This window comes from Trachinotus anak, unplaced genomic scaffold, assembly GCF_046630095.1.
Source record: "Trachinotus anak isolate AG129_WGS33_773 ecotype Australia unplaced genomic scaffold, CSIRO_AGI_Tana_v1 ptg000005l, whole genome shotgun sequence".
Taxonomy (NCBI): Eukaryota; Metazoa; Chordata; class Actinopteri; order Carangiformes; family Carangidae; genus Trachinotus; species Trachinotus anak.
In genome coordinates, this window is record NW_027273856.1 from 23,398,462 (window position 1) to 23,419,020 (window position 20,559).

At 41.9% G+C, this 20,559-nt stretch overlaps 2 protein-coding genes across 3 annotated transcripts in view; both read right to left on the reverse strand.

The window, feature by feature from the left end:
• Positions 1 to 13,782, reverse strand: part of xkr6b (XK, Kell blood group complex subunit-related family, member 6b) — a 50,085-nt gene extending 36,303 nt beyond the window's left edge. Inside the window, exon 1 of the mRNA XM_071479096.1 lies at positions 12,787 to 13,782. Coding sequence (XP_071335197.1) covers positions 12,787 to 13,355 — 569 coding nt within the window. The 5' untranslated portion in view covers positions 13,356 to 13,782. The remainder of the gene's footprint in view (positions 1 to 12,786) is intronic.
• The window catches only part of rps12 (ribosomal protein S12), a 177,963-nt gene that overhangs the window by 104,501 nt on the left and 52,903 nt on the right, over positions 1 to 20,559 (reverse strand). The gene's annotated exons all lie outside the window — the stretch shown is intronic.

A 20,559-nucleotide genomic window follows, 5' to 3' on the forward strand; every position in this document is an offset into this window, starting at 1 on the left:
CAAAATAGCTTCTGCTGAAGAGGATATGAATCTGTAATAATCTGATTAAAAATATTACACCATGTTTTTCTGCAGAACTTGACGGCAACGCATCAGATCTTTTACACCATACCATATGAGATGCGTCAAGGGCTTCTCAGCACTTATCATAGCATAAGCAAAAGAGCATTAACACCTCTTATATGCATTTGCAAACACACTCACACAATCGCATACATACATACATGCATGCACACACGTTTGCACAGTGTGAGTGAGAGGCAGGTGGCTGAAAATGACACTTTTCTGTTCTTGTGTATGTACTGTATGTATAGTATATGAGGAATAGATGATATAAGATAGAAGAGTGAGATCAGTGAGCTCTTGTTGCTTTTGCCTGAACATACAAACATACTGACCACAATGTATTTTAATACCCTGCAGGGCCTGAAGCATACAGGCTACTGGTAATATGTAATCTACTCTGATGGCAAACAGACAGGGAGCAAGGATGCACCGGACACAAAGCAAGAGATAAGAGGAGGAGAAAAAGACTGATGGAGGCGATGAGGGAGGAGAAGTGGCAAATAAAAGGCAGTGAGAGAGCAAATACAAATAGAAACAGAGAAAGACAGTGGGTCACGAGGAGGGTCAAGAATCAGAGAAGAGAACGAAAAAATAACTAGGAAGCAAAGAAAATAGGTCTAAGTTTCAACATCTGAAGCACACTTGGTGTGGTCCCAATCCCTGTCAGGCTGAAGAGGTGGTGATGTGTGACATCTAACTGATCACTGCTGGAGTCCTGAGCAGATGACCTCTCTACTGTGATGGTCACAGGTCCCCCTCAAGAACCCAATTTAGCTCTCCTGACTTGCCACGGTCACCTGGAGGAAGAAAAAGCCACCCAGCCACAATCATGAAAAAGAGAGGAAGGACACAGGAAGGAGAGTGATGGACTGCTGAGCAGGAGGCCTGAATATAGGCTGTCCTAAATATGAAGAGGCCCCAACACTATGTGGGCCAGATCAGATTCTTCTTACAGGAAATGTCCCATGTGAAAACCCAAAACGTATGTTAGTTTACATATATTGTATAAATGTGACAAAATGTAATATCTTTAAAGGAAGAGTTTGACATGTTTGAAAGTCTGAAATGTGCTTATTTGCATATAGAGTTAGATGAGAAAATTGAGACCACATTCATGACTGTATGCTACATATCAAGCTGGAGCCAGGCGACAGTTAGCTTAGTGTAGCTTAGTTAGCTCAGCTGATAGCTCTCTCCAAAGGTAACAAAATCTGCCTAATAAAATCCTTATCTTGAACAGACAGACATGAGAGTGGTGCCAATTTCCCATGTAACTCCACATCACAGCAGTGTATTTCACAAATTGTCAAACTATTCCTTTAAAGCTTCTTTAAGTTAACAAGTGTGAATAGTCTTTTTGCATGTAAAACACACTCCTACATGCAAAACAACTGTATTAATATTAAATGACAAAGAATAATTTAAATTCATATGTGACTTTTTAAAGGAATATATACTCAATTTGTAGCTGTAAGACCTGTAACCTGCTGTAAGACACCTCATTGCTTTATTCAAATACTCACCAGTACAGCAGGTAATTGACCAACTGACTACTCCATCTATCCATCCACCATCCATCCATCCATCCATCCATCCATCCATCCATCCATTCATTCATCTATCCATCCCTCCATTCATCCATCCATCCATCCATTCATCTATCCATCCACCATCCATCCATCCATCCATCCACCCATCCACCCATCCATTAGCTATACCACTTAACCTTTTGAGAGTTGCAGGGGGGCTGAAGACCATCTGACCTTTCCAATCTAACAAATAATAAAAATAATACAGCAAAAACTGTTCATTACACTGTCTCTTATGGTAGATGTTCTGGTGTTCTTTTCTAAGGGATTTCCAAATGTTTCAGCTGTACTAACCTGTTGCGTGCTTTTGTTCGCATGTCTGCAGTCGCAGATTTCTGGAAAAGTATATTTGACTGTAGCTCTCTCGCTGTCACAGTGTTTTCATGGTTTTGTCATCATTTCTCCTCATTCTCGTATTAGCATGGTGACACCCTCCTAAGTGAGCTGAGATAGCGCCCATATTTTGCACAACAGCGCTGATTTTGTGAAAGGAGTGTGCTCTTTTGACTTTGCACGTAGCATATCTTCATATCCCTCATTTCTCAGTGAGTGTAACAGCTCACTAAGCAGGGTCCCAACATGCAAATACGAGAATGAGAAGAGACGACTGAGAAAGCCTGCAAGTGAGACTCTGTGAGAGTGAGAGAAAACTAACGGAGCTGTTCAATTATTTATAAGCAGAGATTGTCTGTTTATCAAACTGATGCCTGGAGCGTCGACCATGATTAGACTCAAACAATGGTGGTCTTCTCTGAGCACTGCTGATGCAGCTTCCAAGACACAACCCAGATATGAATAAAACACAAACAGCATCAAAAAGAGCTGGGAAGAGTGTGTGTGTAAGTTTGTGTGTGTGTGTGTGTGTGTGTGTGTGTGTGTGTGTGTGCCAACACTCATCAGATCAGGATTTTGATAAAAGTGCAAGTAAGTGATGTTCTTTTTATTTAGATTGGATGTATACAACTATGTTACATTGTGTTGATAAACTTAAATCCACTTATGACTATATTATGGTTTGTTAAAACTAAGGCTAACTACTGGGGTTAAAATAAAGTGTTACCAGGTTTTATCTGTCTGATATGGTGTGGTGTATGGTATAATGCTAAAACATGGCTGTTACTATGCAATGAATTGTTAGACTGACATTTTTTTCATTGGCATGGGGAGAGCATGGTGGTCCTGTGGACTGAATTACTCTCAAGTGTCCTCAGGTGCAACAAAATATACAATATTAGTAAAAATGTATCTTTTTTTTTATCAATTCTGACATTATCTACCTCTATGGGATGGCCAGCCATTTCTTTTCACCCAACAGCAAGGGGCAAGGAGCTTTGTCAGAAGGGTGTAATGCATGCATGTAGAGGTCTATGCTTCAAAAGATCCCACAACCCTCAACACAGGTGTACTGACAACACTGCAATGACAAGTAATAGATCCCTCACTGGCTTCCCACCTGCAAACTCTACAGACTCTTTGCGATAAAGTGGTAAAGGAATTGTAAGGGCTCTCTGTAGTGGCGGATGAGTGCTTTAACCCCTTTTACCCCCTCTACCACCCAGGTTAGACAACTGAGCAACTTTTGACAGCTAAAGGTCAGAATAACCCACAGCTTATGGCTGCCTACCCTGTTAGCAAGCAATTTGCTTTTTACACATCCAGCAGAAACAGAGCTTCAGTTCCTCCAGTTTGAGTCCTTTGTCCAGCTACCTAATCCTCATTGTTTGTTTTGATGATCTTGTGCATTTTCATTTGCATTTACCTAAATAAAGTCATTATCATTGTACTTAAGTTTAGTATTGACTCTAATTTTATCCTTGGTTGTGGGTCCTGAGAGACCGAAATATCTGATTCTTCTTGGCTTGATGTTCGACTTTCTTCACCAGTCACTTGTTGAATGGATCTTTCCACAGCTGTATGGGAACCAATATTGTTTGGAGTTGAGCTGAAAAGTGACTGAAAACTGTACAACACGGCATAGTTGGTTATTGATTCTCAGTGGGATTTGAAGTATTAGTAATCTTTTCATGATACAGGTGTGAGGTGTAACAGGTGGTAACGTCAAAATATTATTTTAATGCACCTTTAAAGACCCTTCAGATGTTGGTTATAACCGCTCCCTTTTTGAAACGTTTTGTATTGATTGGCTCTATTGTCTGCAGTCTTTTCAACAGTATAAATGCAGTGTGAGAAGAGAGCCATTAAGCCACAAGTTGACTCATGAACCAAGGTGTAACAGTTTCCTGCAGAAATGAAACATTTTGTCAGAAAAAGGGAGCAGAAGTGAAGAACTAAAGGCAAAACGTGGGAGGTCTGAAAATGGGCCCTGTAGGGACTAAAAGATGGGTGGTATGGCAGGATAAGGGAAGCAGGGAGGGAGGAGGTGTCGAGTTGTAACGGGGTAGGAGCCAGATGCTCCAGTTTCCTTGACAGAAATGGAGGTCAAATGCAGCTTTATGTGAAGGCAACACAGGGAGGGAGGCATAGACATAAAGAGAAAGATGGAGGGGAGGGAGCTACCATGATGACTTTAACTAGTGGTAAGGGACACAGCTTTTGAGCACACAGTGTAGGGAGCCTCTAACTATGGCAAATAAGGAGAGGATAAGACAGAGGAGCACACAGTGTGGTGTCTCCTTCCAAGATGGATGGAGGGGGATAAAAGGCTTATGAGGAGCCTAAGAACATTAATAGGTGTAAATGATAGGTAGGGATAAAAATAAAAACATATGTTAACTTCCCAGGGAGGACAGATGGTAATGTGGTGGCTTGAGCTTATGAGGAGCACTAATGGATAGAGAGAGTGTATGGGGAGAACACATGATGATCTCAGATAGTGCATCTAGAAGTGTGGGCCTTACCTATTTCAGGAGAAAGGGGGGCATAAATACATATTAGGAATGTAACTATTAGGCTGGGGACTCCAGATGAAAAATAGCCTTTGTGTGTGTGCATTTTAACTCACTGGATATCCTCTGAGTAGAATAACCAGTAATGTGGAAAAATATACATCACACAACATGCACAGTCTGTTTGTTGTGAAGTGGCAACAGGGCAGATTTAGAGTTTTGTTTAGAGGAGAATGGGAACAATAGACAGTTGTAGGGAGGATTGAGAATTGAACTGATGCAGCCAATATAACTGCCAAACAGAACGAGGCACACACCACATTAAACAAACAACAGACTTCAAAGTCTATAAATCCTACATCTTCATGAGCCAAGTTCCACAAGCATGTAAGCTGCAACTGTAGCAAGCAGAAAAGAAGAGTGTAAACATGTTAGCATACACAGAAGCATATTAGAAAAATACTCTGAATCTGGCGAGTGTGTGTTTAATCAAATTTCAAGGATAAGGCTGGCTTCACAATATTTTTCTTACTGTCCACGAATCCCATTAAAAGACCAAAACCAACTATTTGTTTGTCAGACTCTCGATACTTTCTGACTTTCTAGTCCTTTCTGAGCACTCACAAGCCCATTGGTTTGGATGAAGATGAAGATGGGTCATGAATATACAGTTTCTTTTTTTAAAAATGACACTTTATTGTACAGCAGCTTTTATCAAACGTTACTCAAACATGGGCAAATAGCACATTTCTTGGATACTACTTTCAGCTGCAGTTTAATACATAATTAGGGCTCTTGTGAATATTTCTGGCAGGAAGGTGTTTGTGGGATCAACTCAAAATAAACCACAGTGCCTGTGCTCAGCGTGATGAAGGAACATGTCACCCAGTGCATCGGTGTGTAGCTAACTGATGTGTTTTTAATAGTTTTTGGACAACACAGGCTTTAGCTACACAGGTAATACTTGACAGTAGGATTAATTAATTGTTGGTTTTGCTTTTGTTGTTGGATTTCTTTGACAACGAAAACTAAAGAAAATCAACAGACTTATCCTGAATTGATCCCACTGTTAAATAGACAGTAACTAAAGCACTCAATTCTGATGATTATAAAAACATAAAATAAGAGTCAGACTGGTTTCTCTGTGCTCCTAGGGTAAGAGTACAGGAGATGACTTCTCATAAAAGGAGAGAGCCAGGGGACAGTGGGAGGACTTCATTGTCTATTGGCTGCACCACCTCCCTCTGATCTAAGTGCCTAAAAAAACAGGACATGGAGATGTGTAATTCTGCCAAGGTGTGTGTTTCTGTGTCCCCGTGAGCGAGGAAGCGGCCGCGATGTGAGACTGCATATAAGGAGGTATATAAAAAAGAGCTCGCCTCTACTCCCCTGAGGTGCGTTTTGTGTATGTGCGCGTACACATATGTATGTGATCTGCATACAAATGTCTGTCTGGTAACCCATCTGCCCGTGTGCTTAATATTCCTTCATGAGTGCCAGACTGTCTCTGTCTGTTGACCAGTGAGGCAGCAAGGATGCAACATCAGGGCCTTCAGGCTTCTACTACAAAATATTGTTTTGCTCAGGAGGCAGGCCTGAGGCGGTTAAATCAAGCATCATCACGGGCTCTTTATACCCATTCATTCACCCTGAACTGAACTTAAGAGCTCTCTGCAGTAACAGAGAGTGTTACCGCCTGTAGAAATGGGAATGCATGTTAGCTTCTCACAGACACAGGTAAGGTCACCAGCAACATTCAGCTAAAACTTTTTTTTTTACATCGACTTTGTCTTTTAAAGAAGAAACATTCAAACAATTAGCTTCGATTCAAATCCTAATCACAATGAACCAAAACAGCTACTGAGTCAGTTTTTCAGATCCCTCTCTCTTCTTCTGCCATTTGAATAACCGAAGCTCATATTTCTGTGTTATTTATGGCTTTCTGGCTCTTTACCCCCAGCTGCGATAGGTTCCCAAGAAAGCCGGCTTTTCCTTGTCTTGCATTCAGATAGGATCCTTTGTCACATAATTGGGGGTTTTCTCGGAGCGCTGGCTTTAAAGGTTTGCCCCCTGTTATTAGTACTAATGAGAAAATGAGTAGCGTTACGCTGATATGTTCCAGAGCAGCACGGGAAGTTTAATGTGCTGTCTGTAAATAACACACAACAGATGTGTACCCTAATAAAGACAAGTATTTTCTGTGCTCTTCTCATCTTTTGTTCTTTGTAGAAAAATATGCATTTGAGGGAATGGTATTCTCTGTATTTTAACCAGTTTTTTATCTTATAAAATGAGGTGTTCCAACATTAAAACAATATTTTTTTCATATGCCTTTACAACAACGGAACTATTGGATTTTTTTTTATGTGAGTCTCATATTTATTTATACTGCAAGCAAACTGAATAAGCAGCCCAGTAACAGCCAACCACCTATTAGTTGCTTCTTTCACTTCAAAAATACTCCAGTGCCTCCACTGAGGAGGGAACAAGATGTTCCCGTCTTTCACCATTTTTAACTCTCAATAGAAAATTTTATGGATTGTCACCAATTTCTCAAAGCCTTCATCTTTTCCCTCTTTTACCTCCTCAGCTGTTTTTTTTTCCTTGACAGGGCAGCTGGTTGCATTGTATCATCTCAATGTCTCGCTTCGCTGCATGTACAAACCTTTTTTGGCAACTACAAGCAGCCCAGCCAGCCAAGAGGGGCTTTTGTCGACTCCTTCCCAGTCTGTATTAATATTTACCAGGCTAGGAAACACAGGCAGATGTCAACCATGAGGCAGTTTTTCATGTTACTTGATGGAAAGCCCACTCTTGTTCTGGACTGGAGCGTAATCCAAGCACCAGATTTATGGTATCAAAGCATATTGCACAGTTGCAAGGGGGTGTCCCTGCATCTTTGGCTCATGCAGAACCGGAGAATTCCCTGATAGCGAAGATGAATGTAGAATCTCAGTAACACACTTACAAAAACTAAACTGAGCTGCTATATTTCATGTTTTTATACACTGTCAATCAATTAGTGCTACAACCCACACACACACTGATTCTCATGGACGCAATGCAACATCATGAACGCCAACAGGAAAAACTTGCATACACCATACATCAAATTCAGCAGGCCAACATTTCAGCACTGTGCACTGCAGCTGAGTGCACTGTCAAGAACTGACCCTATGTATAATGTCCACAGTCTGTTCCACTTCTCACTATATTCAGCAGGTGCCTGAATGTGCACTCAATACAATATTAAAACGAATATCATTTAGGATATCAGCATGACACGTCTTCTGGATATCGTCTTCACTGAGGTTAGAACACTGTGCAGCACAGTGCTGTATTTGCCAGGGAGAGTGTATAACACCCAGTGAGATGCTACAAATCAATAAACATTCTCATGTATACACTCTCTATAACACTCAGTGGGGTTCATTTGGTTCAAGGCTGCATGAATTAAAAAAAAAACAAAACAAAACAAGAAAATGCTTTAAGAAAATGCAAGTCAGGATTTCAGCACTGGACAGCTCCCACAAAGATGAACAAGAACAGAGCAGTGATTTCAGGAGGGACAGCTCCACATCAACTGGACAAATACTCCATCTTTCAAATCATCTTTCAAATGTCTGTAGTGGTGACTAAAACCTATATGAGAACTGAGAAAACTAACATTGACCACCACAGACAGATCCCTGCAAAGAATTGTTTTCTACATAAACAGCTGGCCACTGACCAGCTTTAAAATGCACTACCTTTAAACTTTATATAGCTGCCCAGATAATGTGTAAATGGTTCTAGAGGTCCAGGCTGAAATCAGGCAACAGGGTTTAAAAGGTTCAGGGGTCATGGATGTTTTAGATTAGCCACTGTACATGTTGATGGGATTATGATTATTAGGTGTTTGGGTGTTGATTTATTATTCCACTTCCACAAAGCTGGTGGACTCACAACAGACAACTCTGAACTTGAAGCAGCAGAGGCCAGGATATCTGGACCTTTGGTCTCTAATATTGGTCAAGCTCCATAAAATGCCGGATCCTACATTTGCCACTCCTATTTCTTAGGCCCAAGCCAAGATAACCCTGATGACATCATCAAGGTTAAGTTTTCCAAAACCTGAGAAGCTCCCTCCGGGGTGACACAAGCTATTATTCAGCCTTTTTCTCAGATGCAGTACTTCTCTGTAATATCAGTGCACTGACTGTCCAATTAAAATATGTGACAGTTGAACCATGTTGAAGTATTTAAGTACTGCATTTATTTAGAGTTTGCTAAAAAAAAAATGCAGCACATAGCACCCTTTGTTTTTAATTCAGAGAAATGTAAGAAAATACAAAAGCCACATGTTGAATGCTCACTGCCCAGTTGTTAGTAACTGGCACTGGAGTCCTGAAATTTTGCTCGGTTTGTGGGAAGCTACTAAAAATTGCCTGTTACACAAAATTTTCACCCAGCTATAAGGAATTAAAAAGGAAAGAAGAGGACAACACCCCATCCAATTCTGCTGGGATTTCCCGACAAAAAAGAGCTTCTAAAACTTTCCTCAGGGGGAGGAGATGGATGCAGTTCTCCCTCAGTCAGGCACTAATTTGGGTTTACACTGATTAAGCTGTCCATCGCACTGCCAGGAGACCTCCGTGTATGTGTGATCCACTGTGTGCCTGAGCGTATGTGAGCAGAATCTCTAAAGCTTAAGGAGACACCGTCGGCAGTGCCAGTGATTCACAGGGAGGAAGGACATGAAAGAGCTGTGGAGAGCCAGCGACATAGTGGAATTACAGATGGGAGAGGAACCCTCTCCGTTCTGTCAACAATTAACACAGAGATAACTGCAAAACAAGCTTGGTGATTCTGTCATCAGCTCAGTCCTCAGGTGCACGGGGGAGAGCAGCTAATTGAAAGTAGAATTGAAAATAGAAGTGAGTAATGAGACATGATGAGGCAGTGTTTTCTGACTCCTGTCAGCACCTCAACTTGTTTTCTCATATTAATGAAGGCAAAATATTCCACACACCGATAATGCAGTATCTTGTTAAGAATGCCCAAGAATAGCCATGATAGCTACTTTGAAAACTGTTCATGGAAAATTATCATTTATTCCCCATATGATACCAAAACACATGATAGGAAAAGTTCATATGTTGCGCAATTAAAATAATCTCAAGTGAGCAAGTCCCAATACACTGTTTAATATATATTCATGCCCCACAATACATTGTAATATGTTAACATATGCTACCTATTGGCAGGGTGGCCTCTCACTGTGGCTAATAATCTCCATATCAAGTTTTAGCCCTGTGGGTCTTAGGTTGTGAACTCTCACTAAGCTGACAAGAGCAGCTTTTGACCCTCAACCCCGAACCAGCAGCCAGGCGGATCATGTCCGAAGGGAAACAGTGGCCCGACAATGATCCCTTGCCCCAGGCTTTGTGCTGTCACAACATACACACCAACACATTATGTTTCCTTGAGTTCCTTATAAGCAAGTTTCGGTGCTCTAGTTTCTATTTTTATTTAAATTTAGTTTTGTTCATCTAAGGTCAGTTTTTACTACTGTATCTGTAAATCTGAAGCAAGTGAAAACTAAAGTTCGTGCAAATATTGTAACCTTGTATGACCTGTTGTCCCTAAAACATCTATCACTGTGGGTAGAAGGAAAGTCCGGCTGTACTACTTACTCCTCCTAAGGTTGTTTATTAAAATCAAATAAAGGTCTAGTTTAAAAAATACAAAAGGCATGTCATGACCCCCTAAAATGCTCACACCTACCATGTGACACAGACATGAATGTCCATAACAGCTATTCCTGACAAAAATATAATGTCCATATTTTGTGGGAGGTCACGTGGCAGGGGTTATTGGAACAGTTGCCAGGCAACCAGCAGAGAATCCAGTTATCACTGCTCCCCACCAGCAACCCTGTAAAACCACAAATTGTTGTTTTTACACTTCAGTTTTTGCACTGATTAAACAAACAAAATATAATGTATTAATTAGTAAGCTTTAGATGTGCTGCTATAGGCTGATTTTTTTTGGACAGAGCCGGGCGAGCTGTTTACCCTTGTTTCCAGTCTTTGTGCTACGCTAAGCTAATCAGCTGCTGACTGTAGCCTTATATTTCCCAAACAGATATGAAAACATGTGGCCACAAAGCAAATAAGCATATTTCCAAAAATGTTGAACTATTCCAAATTTCTAAGCCACCCTCCTACATAACGTAGACACAATAGGCCTTTTTGCAGCAGGAAGAGCACAACTGTGACTAGAAAGATGAATGATGGCTCAGTTCCATTTTAAGTGTCCCAATATGCCAAGCAAGTGACCCAAAAAACATACCTAAATGAAATACACCATAATTATAGCATTTACACCTATACTTTTCCTGCCATTTCAAATTGGGTCTATATTAATATTTATCTACACAAGGCAGTAGAACCGTTACACAACAGCAACACTGGTGGAGACAAAGTACATTATGCATACAGCAATGCTGCAAGACATGACCAAACATCTAATGTACTTGTTACACGTCATGTGACTCACGTGCAGTTTTCTTTCCCTGACACTGGTGCACCCTGTCCAGTGTCCACCTCAGATAGCCGTCTCTTGCTTGTGCAACAGACCGGAGATTACGGGAGTTGACTTTAACATATACGAATGACTATAACCACCAACACAACCAGTGACTTTGACTGGGTGCCACTTAATAGCGCCCTCCATGCACTGGAGTAAATAAACCTTAGCCCAGACAACTGCAGCTGATCAATACACCGGCCTTAAGGTGAAGCTCAAAATGAGTCTGATGAGGAATGAACAGTGTTCTGTCTCAGTCTGGGAAGACCCATTTTGACAGGAGATGCAACAACATGCACTAAATTTAACTTGAACATAAGAGTGAAGCTCTTTTCAAGCACATACAAAGGAAATGGGACTTATTTTTAGCCTAAACTGTGAGATGAAACTGGACGAGAAGGTATCTCATTTAAAGCCTGTGGCAATTTCTTTTTTTCCCAAAAGGTCAGTGAGTTTCGGCTCAGATTTTACTCTAAGAGTCAGCAAGTGAGTAATTTACCCTGTAGCACAAACGTCGCCCTGTATTAGACTACAACACAATCATGACTTAGAAAATCCATTTGTATGATGAGCTGTCAAACACAAATACTCAACACTATTGGTCAACCTGAGAGACAGGATGGGATTTTTTTTTTTGACCCCTTCCACTGAGTCTGCTGCTTTACATTTTTCAGCCGCTGGCAGTCCTCCTCAGAGCAGCCGTCATGCATTACTTTTTTTTTTCCATTAAATGCCAGCCACTGCGTCTGTCTGCACCAAAAACAACTCGCTGCTCAGAAGCGCCGACTGAACAGTCTAAATGGAGGAGATAAGCAGCGCGCACCGGTGTCACATTTTACTACTGTAGCCGCTTCATGTCACAGATTACGCGCAGAGACGTACACCTTCAGTATCCCCCGCGGTCCCCCCCCGACGCACCAATGTGCACGGCCAGAAAGCGGATTTGGGGACCAAACACGTCGAGCGTCGCAGAGCGATCGATGACATCATGTCTGTGGGGGGAAGATGTAGTTTTGTGAGCCATGAAAACAGATGCTCGCCTGGCCTCTGGTTGCAGAGTTGGAGTATTTGATGCGGGGAGGGAGAGAGGGTGAATCGAGGCGACAGTGTGCACTGTGATGCGCTGTGATATGAGCGGCGCGCCTGACAGACACACACACACACACACACACACACACACACACACACACACACACACACACACACACACAAACACCCACATGATCTCTCGGCCACTGGGCTACCTGTCCCTCTTTGAACAAATAGCCCTCTTCCCTCCCCAACAAGCGCAATGGCGCACTGTGATGAAATAATCTCAGCGGTGCATTTTCTGTGCAGCTGTGGCTGTTTGGTGTGGACACATTTGGCTGAGAGCATATACATACGTGTGTGTGTGTGTGTGTGTGTGTGTGTTTGTGCGTGCGTGCGTGCGTGCGTGCGTGCGTGTGTGTGTGTGTGTGTGTGTGTGTGTGTGTGTGTGTGTGATATGCAAACACGGGCAAAGGAGTGGATACTGTGAGGCGAGCGTAATGGCATCACCACGGTCCTGATTTTCAACCCGGTCATGTACACAACAACGGGTTATACCAGGTGACAGCCAAGAAGAGGTTAGAAGAGGCTGAGTGGATGGATGGAGTGAGAGGAGCTGGAAACACTGTGCTTTTTTGGGGGGGTTAACTGATCCTGTTAAGGGCTGAACTTTAAGTTTGTCTTACCTCCACACTTGTCCCATCTGAAAGATGTGTATGACAGTCTGCCAGACCCAGACAGAGAGGCGGCAGCACCTGTCTCTTTGCAGACAGGCTGTAGCTCTACGACTACTCAGCCCCTCCACGGAGCCCAGTCCGCCCCCAGTGTAATCCTGCACAAACCACCTGAAGCTCAGGATCTGGACCAGAACCGAGGGCACCAGCACGAAGAACAGGGTCAGGCCTGACCACAGGAAGTCCTGCTTGTGGTAATAGTCGATGGCCAGCCACAAATCGGTCCCAACGTCCCAGAAGAAGACCAGCAGTGCCAGGATGATCCACAGGCAGTCCAGCCAGAGGCGCTCCTCCTGCGGTGGCCGCGCCGCATCTTTCCCCTTCGCCTTCCCCTTCCCCCGGAGGTAATGCAGGCAGGCGCTCCGGCAGCCCCAGTAGCACGACGAGGTGTTGCAGCAGTGGCAGATGTGGAATGAGCTGCCGTTCCGGGTGTCGTCCTCTCCCGTCCCCACCACCTCGTCCAGGTTGTGCAGCTGAGCGAAACCGGTGACGACCCCGCGACCATCGGATTTCGCTGCCATCTTTCTCTCTGATGTTCCCACCTCCTCCGGCTTCCGGGGTTCGTGACGACACTTCCCTGACACCTGTTTTGCACCCCAAATGTTGGAGCCATCTAAAAGCGGGGTGTCAGTGCGTGGCCGTCGCTCGCTCTGTCCCCAGATCGCGCACCAGTGGCGCCACGTACGCAGCACATCTTTCCTCGCTCGCCCTCCGCTGCAGAATCTCTTCTCACCTGGCAATAATAACCTGATCTACAACTTCAGTCAGTTCAGTCTGTATCCCGCGCGTCCAACTGTGGTCGACCAGTTTTTGTTTTTTTTTGTTTTGTTTTGTTTTGTTTTTTTTTACCTGTGCATTAATCCCACTCCCCGCCGTTCATCTGGCTCCCCTCTCTGCAGCTCTCCTCCAGCTGCAAGCTGCGTGCCATCGGCAGACCGTCCCTCCACTGTCCCACGCCGACGTAATTCGCTCACCCCTCCGCCGCCACCTCTCCTCTCTCCCCCTCCTCTCTTACATACACACTCGCCGTCTCTCCCTCTCAACGTGGTTGCCATCTAGTGTCTCGATTGAAGCCCGCCCCCCCCCCCCCAAATATGCAGGAGAGGACCGCATGATGTAATGCAACATGCCTCTTCGCCACTAAAGGAAGTATTTCCTGTTCATTGAAAACATCTGAATCAGTGGCAGTGTCACAATGTGTGGTCGCTTTTTAGAGGAGGAAATGGGAACAAAAACAAAAGCTCCCCGGACGACAAAAGCATCCTCTTCATGCTTTTATATTGGACCTTACTGTGCTTTGTAGTATGGGCCTAAGTGAAACATTTTCCTATACGATGAAATCAACATGTAAGTTTAATCAATCCTGTGAAATTGGTGTCTTTTTAGGAGGACAACACAGGGATTTCTATCCACCTGCATCAGCAAACAATGAAGAGTCTGCAAGTTCTCATGAGAAAAGAGCGAGCCATAGGCGACCTCTGCACACAAGACAGGATTGATCTATAGCTGAATCTATAGCTCTGTGGAATGGTTGCTAAGAGACATGTTGGGTTTTCGCTCCTTTCTGCAGCCCCCCCCCCCCCCCCCCACCCCTCCCCCACCCCACCCCACAGCAGCAGGCAAGGGGTTAAGCATTTGCTGAAAAGTGACGCTTTCCCCCCTCGGGTAGCGTGTGAGACCGCTGCAGGTTCAGCAGCACAGTGATTAGACTGTGCCCACAGAGCTGCCTGCCACGCAGGGTCAGAGCCAGGGAGAGACTGATTGGATCATGTCTGCCACAGCCGCGCTGCTCTGCTCGGCTCTGCTCGGCTCTGCTCGGCTCTGTTCTGCCTGGACGACGGATTTGACGGGAGCTGTCCAGTGCTGAAATAGTGCTGAACCCACCACTTCTCTCTCTGTGTCTGTTTCTCCCTCTCATCAGTTGTGGAAAAATAACTAAGTACATTTACTCAAGACCTGTAGCCTACCTGGGCACATTTTTTATACTTTATACCTCTGCTCCACTACATTTACTCCACTGTTTACATGTTACATTTCAGATTAAGATTTTACATATAAAAATTCAATGCACTGTTAAAGATTAAATCCATCATTCCCAAAGTGTTATTTCAAGAATGCCAGAAAAAATAGAGGAACATTGATTTGTGTATGTAACTGTGCTTTTTTTCTGCTTACCATGTTAATCTTCTGACTACCACTCAGATTAGTCACAGGAACCACTTTTCAGGAATAAACCTCCACTCCTAACTGAGTATTTTTAGATGGTTGTATTGCTGCTTTTACTTAAGTAAAGAACATGATTACTTGTTTCAACACTCGTTGTAATTTGTACTCTACACTCATGAGAACCCCACTAACATATATTATAATCTTTGTTTAACAGATCTAAATTAGATCAATCTTATTTGTGAGAGACACCTAAGTATGGCAAGTGTTTTTAAATTCATCCCATTAATATGGTGTAAACCACTGTACTGCAGTTTTCCCAGGTTCAGTATTCACTCATGCTGTATCTGGTCTGATGAACAGTAGTTCTACATTTGAGAAGAAATGTAATATACTGGGGTAGAATTTAGTTGGATACATTTCTAAATAAAACTGAGTTCTATTCCTGAGGCTTGTGAGGACCAGTCTAGTGTTTTTTAAACAGTACAATCTGATTAGAATGATATTTATCTCCAGTAATGAAACGACAACAAAAAACAGTAAAGTTTTTATGGTAAAAATGAACAGCATGGAAATACACACCATCTGAAGCACGGACATAATGATTTTCCTGTCCCCAAGAGAAACACAAAGCACAACCGAATAGAGTCAATCTGCAGTTACAAGAGCCAACCAAAAACAATCCAGCCACAACCATTAGCCCGTGCAAGCATTGCCATGATATGCTCCGCAGCAATACTGACAGTGAGACAGCTAGCGACAGCAACATTTGGCGGACAAATTCATAGTATCGTTAACAGCATGTTACAATCCCTACTGCAGCCAGTTACCAGTGAAAACAGACATGTAAGATCATGTACCCATAAAGTTACTTAGGAATGGAGGAGAAGAGTGAAGAGCCATTTCCGGGTCAAGCTGAAGCCTTAGGAAGCTGTAAGTCTCTTCATTTCAGTAAAGCCAGACCTGTATTGGCTCCACAGTTGGACTGGGAAAGAAATTCAACCTTCAGACTTATCTACTGGGACTGGACAGACGAATGACACCGACGGAGCCGGTAAAGACACTGATGGAGCCGGTAAAAACAATTAAAAACTTTACAGATGTTTTGATTTGATGATTTGAGCCGGTAGTCCCCATGGCCAGTTTGCCCGTGCTCTGGTCCTATCTCTTTCTCTGTCAGAGGCCTTTTTAGATAAAAAAGTGGTTTCTTCAGTGGAGGAAATTCTTGCCGTTGTTTCACTTGAACGCTGTGTGTGGGAGGTCCCTGTGTGTTTATAAATGTGGGGAGAGCCAACAGTTAAACAGGGAGGGACTCACATGCACACACTCCTGCACTAACATGCACCTGCTGCCAGACTGGCTAAGAAAACAAATAACAGCTATAGGCTATTATTGTTTTAAAATCTTCTTATCATCATATTGTTCAATTCACCTCTGAATAGTTTTGTGACCAATGAAAATAATCTTGTTTGCAAGCTTATTCTCTTTGTACAGTCGGGGTAAGAGATACCATTAGATCAGTGAGATGGAGCCCAGATCTACATCAGTTCATTTAATTATTTCTAATTGGGTTCATTGGACCAGGTCTCCCCTGGTTTCACAATAAAACACCCACACATTTTTTTCCTAGTCATTATAACACACTTTACTAAACGTGAAACACAGTCTGTGTCTCTGTTCAAATTATCACACAAATACTGTGTAGGCCACAGTAATGTCTACGAAAGTGTGTTATGTCCCAGCATGATTGTACGCAAATACATCATGTAAGATTAAGAAGCTTTCAGTTTGTGTTTAAGACTAGCACTTGTCATGGAGAATTGTTACATCATTATCTATCAAGAATGGTGAGCAGTGGGAGAGGGGAGTGTTTTGTTTTAGAAATGCAGGAAAAGTCACTGTGATGCTGGATGAAAAGAATGAGGCCATAGCCATTCCTCCGGGCCAGATAACATGAGGAGAAAAAAAAACTCTTTAAATGTGATCGAATGCACACAAGAGAGTATGGTTATGTGCAAGGGACTCGCACATCATAAAACCTGTTTCATCTGAGTAGCCTTCATTTCCTCTTCTTCCTCAGGGCTGTTAGGCCTCCACGGTGCCTTTTGAGCAGCACAGTAGATGTACACTCAGCTCTAATGTTTACAGGAGATGGTAGGCAGTTTAATACAGACAAGGCCTGCAGCAATAAAAACAATCAAATTAGATGACATCAATTGAAATTATTAAGCATTTTAACCAATTTGTCACAGGCAGCATTACAGGGAAATAAACAAGCATTTTAAATAAAAGAGAAACAAATCAGAGGCCTAGTATGTGTGTATATGAGACAAAGAGAGTGGATTAATATTAAAGCAGACTTTAAAAGAATAAAGGGAAGAAAAATTCAGCAGGCCCTCAAGGAAGTGATCAGGATGAAGGCTGGGTGGGTGGGGGTGATTTCCACCTATGGACAAGGAATCTACAGGGGGACAGAGCAGTGTAGCTTTCTAACAAGCTGTACTTCAAATGTAAATCCTAAATGTTCAGGTGGAGCAAATCAATGATGCATCATGTGCGAGGCTATTTTATGTTTTGAGGTGTAATCAAGTGGCAATGAGAAGCTAATGTCAATGTCTATGTGAGTTTTTCCCCCCACTCCTGCTGCTGAGGCTTACCAGTGTGTTGGGGTCACTACAGTTTACAATGAAGACAGAGTTAACACAATGAGTTAACACACTGAGTTAACACAGTTTACAGCAATCTATAAAACCAACACAACAAATTGAGGGTGCCCAAATTTATAGTTGTGTATCTACCCTTGAAGCATATGTAGGCCATACTGACAATATAATGCTGATTTTAACCTCATGATGAGTTGTGAGTATTTTGCAAGTGAGTAGAAACTAACCAGGCTTTTGACAAACTACCAGCTTGTCTGCTGAGAAAAACCTCTATAATGCTGGAGATACTTGTCCAGTAATGAATATCAAATTACTACATATATTTAGCAAGGTATTATGACTGTTAGCTATCCCGAACAACAACAGTGCTAACTAGTTGTCAGCAGTTTCATTCCAGTTCTTGTGTTGGAATGTGAAGACCTGTAGCAACAGATACAGTTGGTTCCTGCTTTAGTTTTTGTGACTATGTTTAATTAAATGATCACAGTTTGGGGTCAGTACCCTGTTCCAAGACTTTAACTAGGAGAGCTTCTCAGAAAGAAAGAAAGAAAGAAAGAAAGAAAGAAAGAAAGAAAGAAAGAAAGAAAGAAAAAGAAGAAATGAAAAGAAACCAGCTCTCCAGTCATATGAAAATTTAATGACAGCAAATAGGCGAGCATATTGCTATGGGTTACACAGTTTACAGCGGCACACATGTAGCATGAGCTATACATGCTAAATAATGCAAAGAATGTAATTAGTGATGAATCCATCGGGAACTTTCGCACTTCTTCACATTTTTTGTCTTTGGTAACTGCAGCTGTAGTAGATGTGAACATCTCAGTGCAAAACGCATAAAAAGCCTCTTAAAAGTCTATAGATAGATTTATAAAATAGATAGATAGATAAAATATTGAGTCCCTCTGGGAAATTGTCCAGTAGCTCACTAATGTATTTAGTTAAGATAAGATTATGTATCATATAATATATATATATATATATATATATATATATTATATATACTCCAAACCCGACATGTGATGTGAATTTGGATTACTATTGCCTGTTTAGGTACGATGAGGATAACTGGACCACACAGCCTCTAGCTGGCATGCACATCAAAACACAAGGATCCAAGAGCCATTCAACCATTTACTGAATGAGGGAAGTTAGTCAATGAATGGATGGAGGAATGGGTGAATGGATGATATTTTGTACCACAAACAAACAAAGGTCAATACATTGCTATGAATACCATAACAAAAATAATAAAGAAAAGGCACATAAATCAGCTTAGATCATTAATACAATCACTAAGGTAAAAAGGATTTTTAAAGCCTTCACCTTGATTCTGTTTCCCCTGTTTACAGAAAACACATGTAAATACAGGATAAAAAAAATATCAAATTGCCTTCTCCTCCAAATTAAAACAATTTGCCCTACTCACATGGTTCAACTTATCTCAAAGGAAAGTATACTAAACAGCACCAACACAGTATATGATCTATTTCCACAGAGTCCTGCCTCAAAGATAGGCATCAACCGGCTTCAATCAGTATTTCTAGATTTGTTAAGAGGTCAAATATACTCATAAATCGGGATTTATAGTATGTAAATAATCTCAAACAATGGCAAATCATTTCAACTATATAACTGGTGTGTCAGTATGATCTCATGAAAAACAGATTTATAAAAAGCAAACCTAGTCCTCGCATAACCTCCCTTACCTAATCTCCTACCCAGTGCTCTGACAGGTGAATCTCTCCACCCACCCAGTGTCACAGAATTGACACTTAAGCTCGAGATTCTTGAAAATCCATGTGACAGACATGACTGAACAAACCTGGCCAAGCAAAACCTTGGAACCAGTATGACAACCAATACAGCTCCGTTCAAATAAAAATCTCAACCCAAAAAAAACCTTTCAGATGATCAGACTGATAAGCTATAAAATAGTTTTCCAAACTTTCAGAAGTAAGTCTTAGACTACAGATGGACTGAAATCAAAGTTTCTCACAGAGCAGCACAACAAATTTTGGTATTAATCTCTGCACCCACGTTTAAGTCATCGTTATCTGGCGTGACAGAGTGCTCTGATTCACTGGACATGCCCGAAATAACGAAACAACATCACATAAATAGTCATTCAAACAAACAACAAGCACTGAGAACAGAAGGTTAAAGGAAGAGAATGAATCATGGATGAGACATTGTCTTTATTGGAAATTGAATGAAATGCTGGGAGTGAGTAATGGTGTAGGTGTGGGTACGAACTGTCAGTCCCTAAAGTTTGATGTAGCAAAATGTTCCGAACTTGTCATTAAATGTCAAAATCTGATCTATGATGTGACGCCAGCGAGCGCTGAGCATACAGCTCACTCAAGACAGATTTGGAAACTCAGTGATAACTTGATCACAGTTTGACAGTTACTGGTTATAGTTACTCATCTTGGTCCATCAGTGTACTAAAAAAGGAAAATGTAGATTTGTGTTTAAATTTAATGTAATAATTTTTTTCATCACGTTCCTCCAAGACACAGAGAGCTAGTGTGTTTCAAACATTCAGCTGCTGCCATAAAAGTCAACTTTTTTAGCACTGAACCTTTTTATAACAGATGCTAAAGAAAATCATCTCCTCCAGCACCAGCACATTTGTCTAAGCATCCTGTTAAATAAAACATAGAAGTTCGGTTACTCTATTGTTTCCTGCATATGACTGTCAAGTGAATATTTGCTTTGAAAGCTTTTCTTATTTTTTATTTTTCTCCTCGTCAAAAAAAAAAAAAAAAAAAAAAAAAAACCCATAGCAAAGCATATTTTTCTCAGAAGAAGGGCAGCTTTTTGGTTTGTAAAGCAACGTTGGGTTTCACATTCAATTGAGCTCTGGTGTCTATACAGCCATCTCTATGATGTGGGC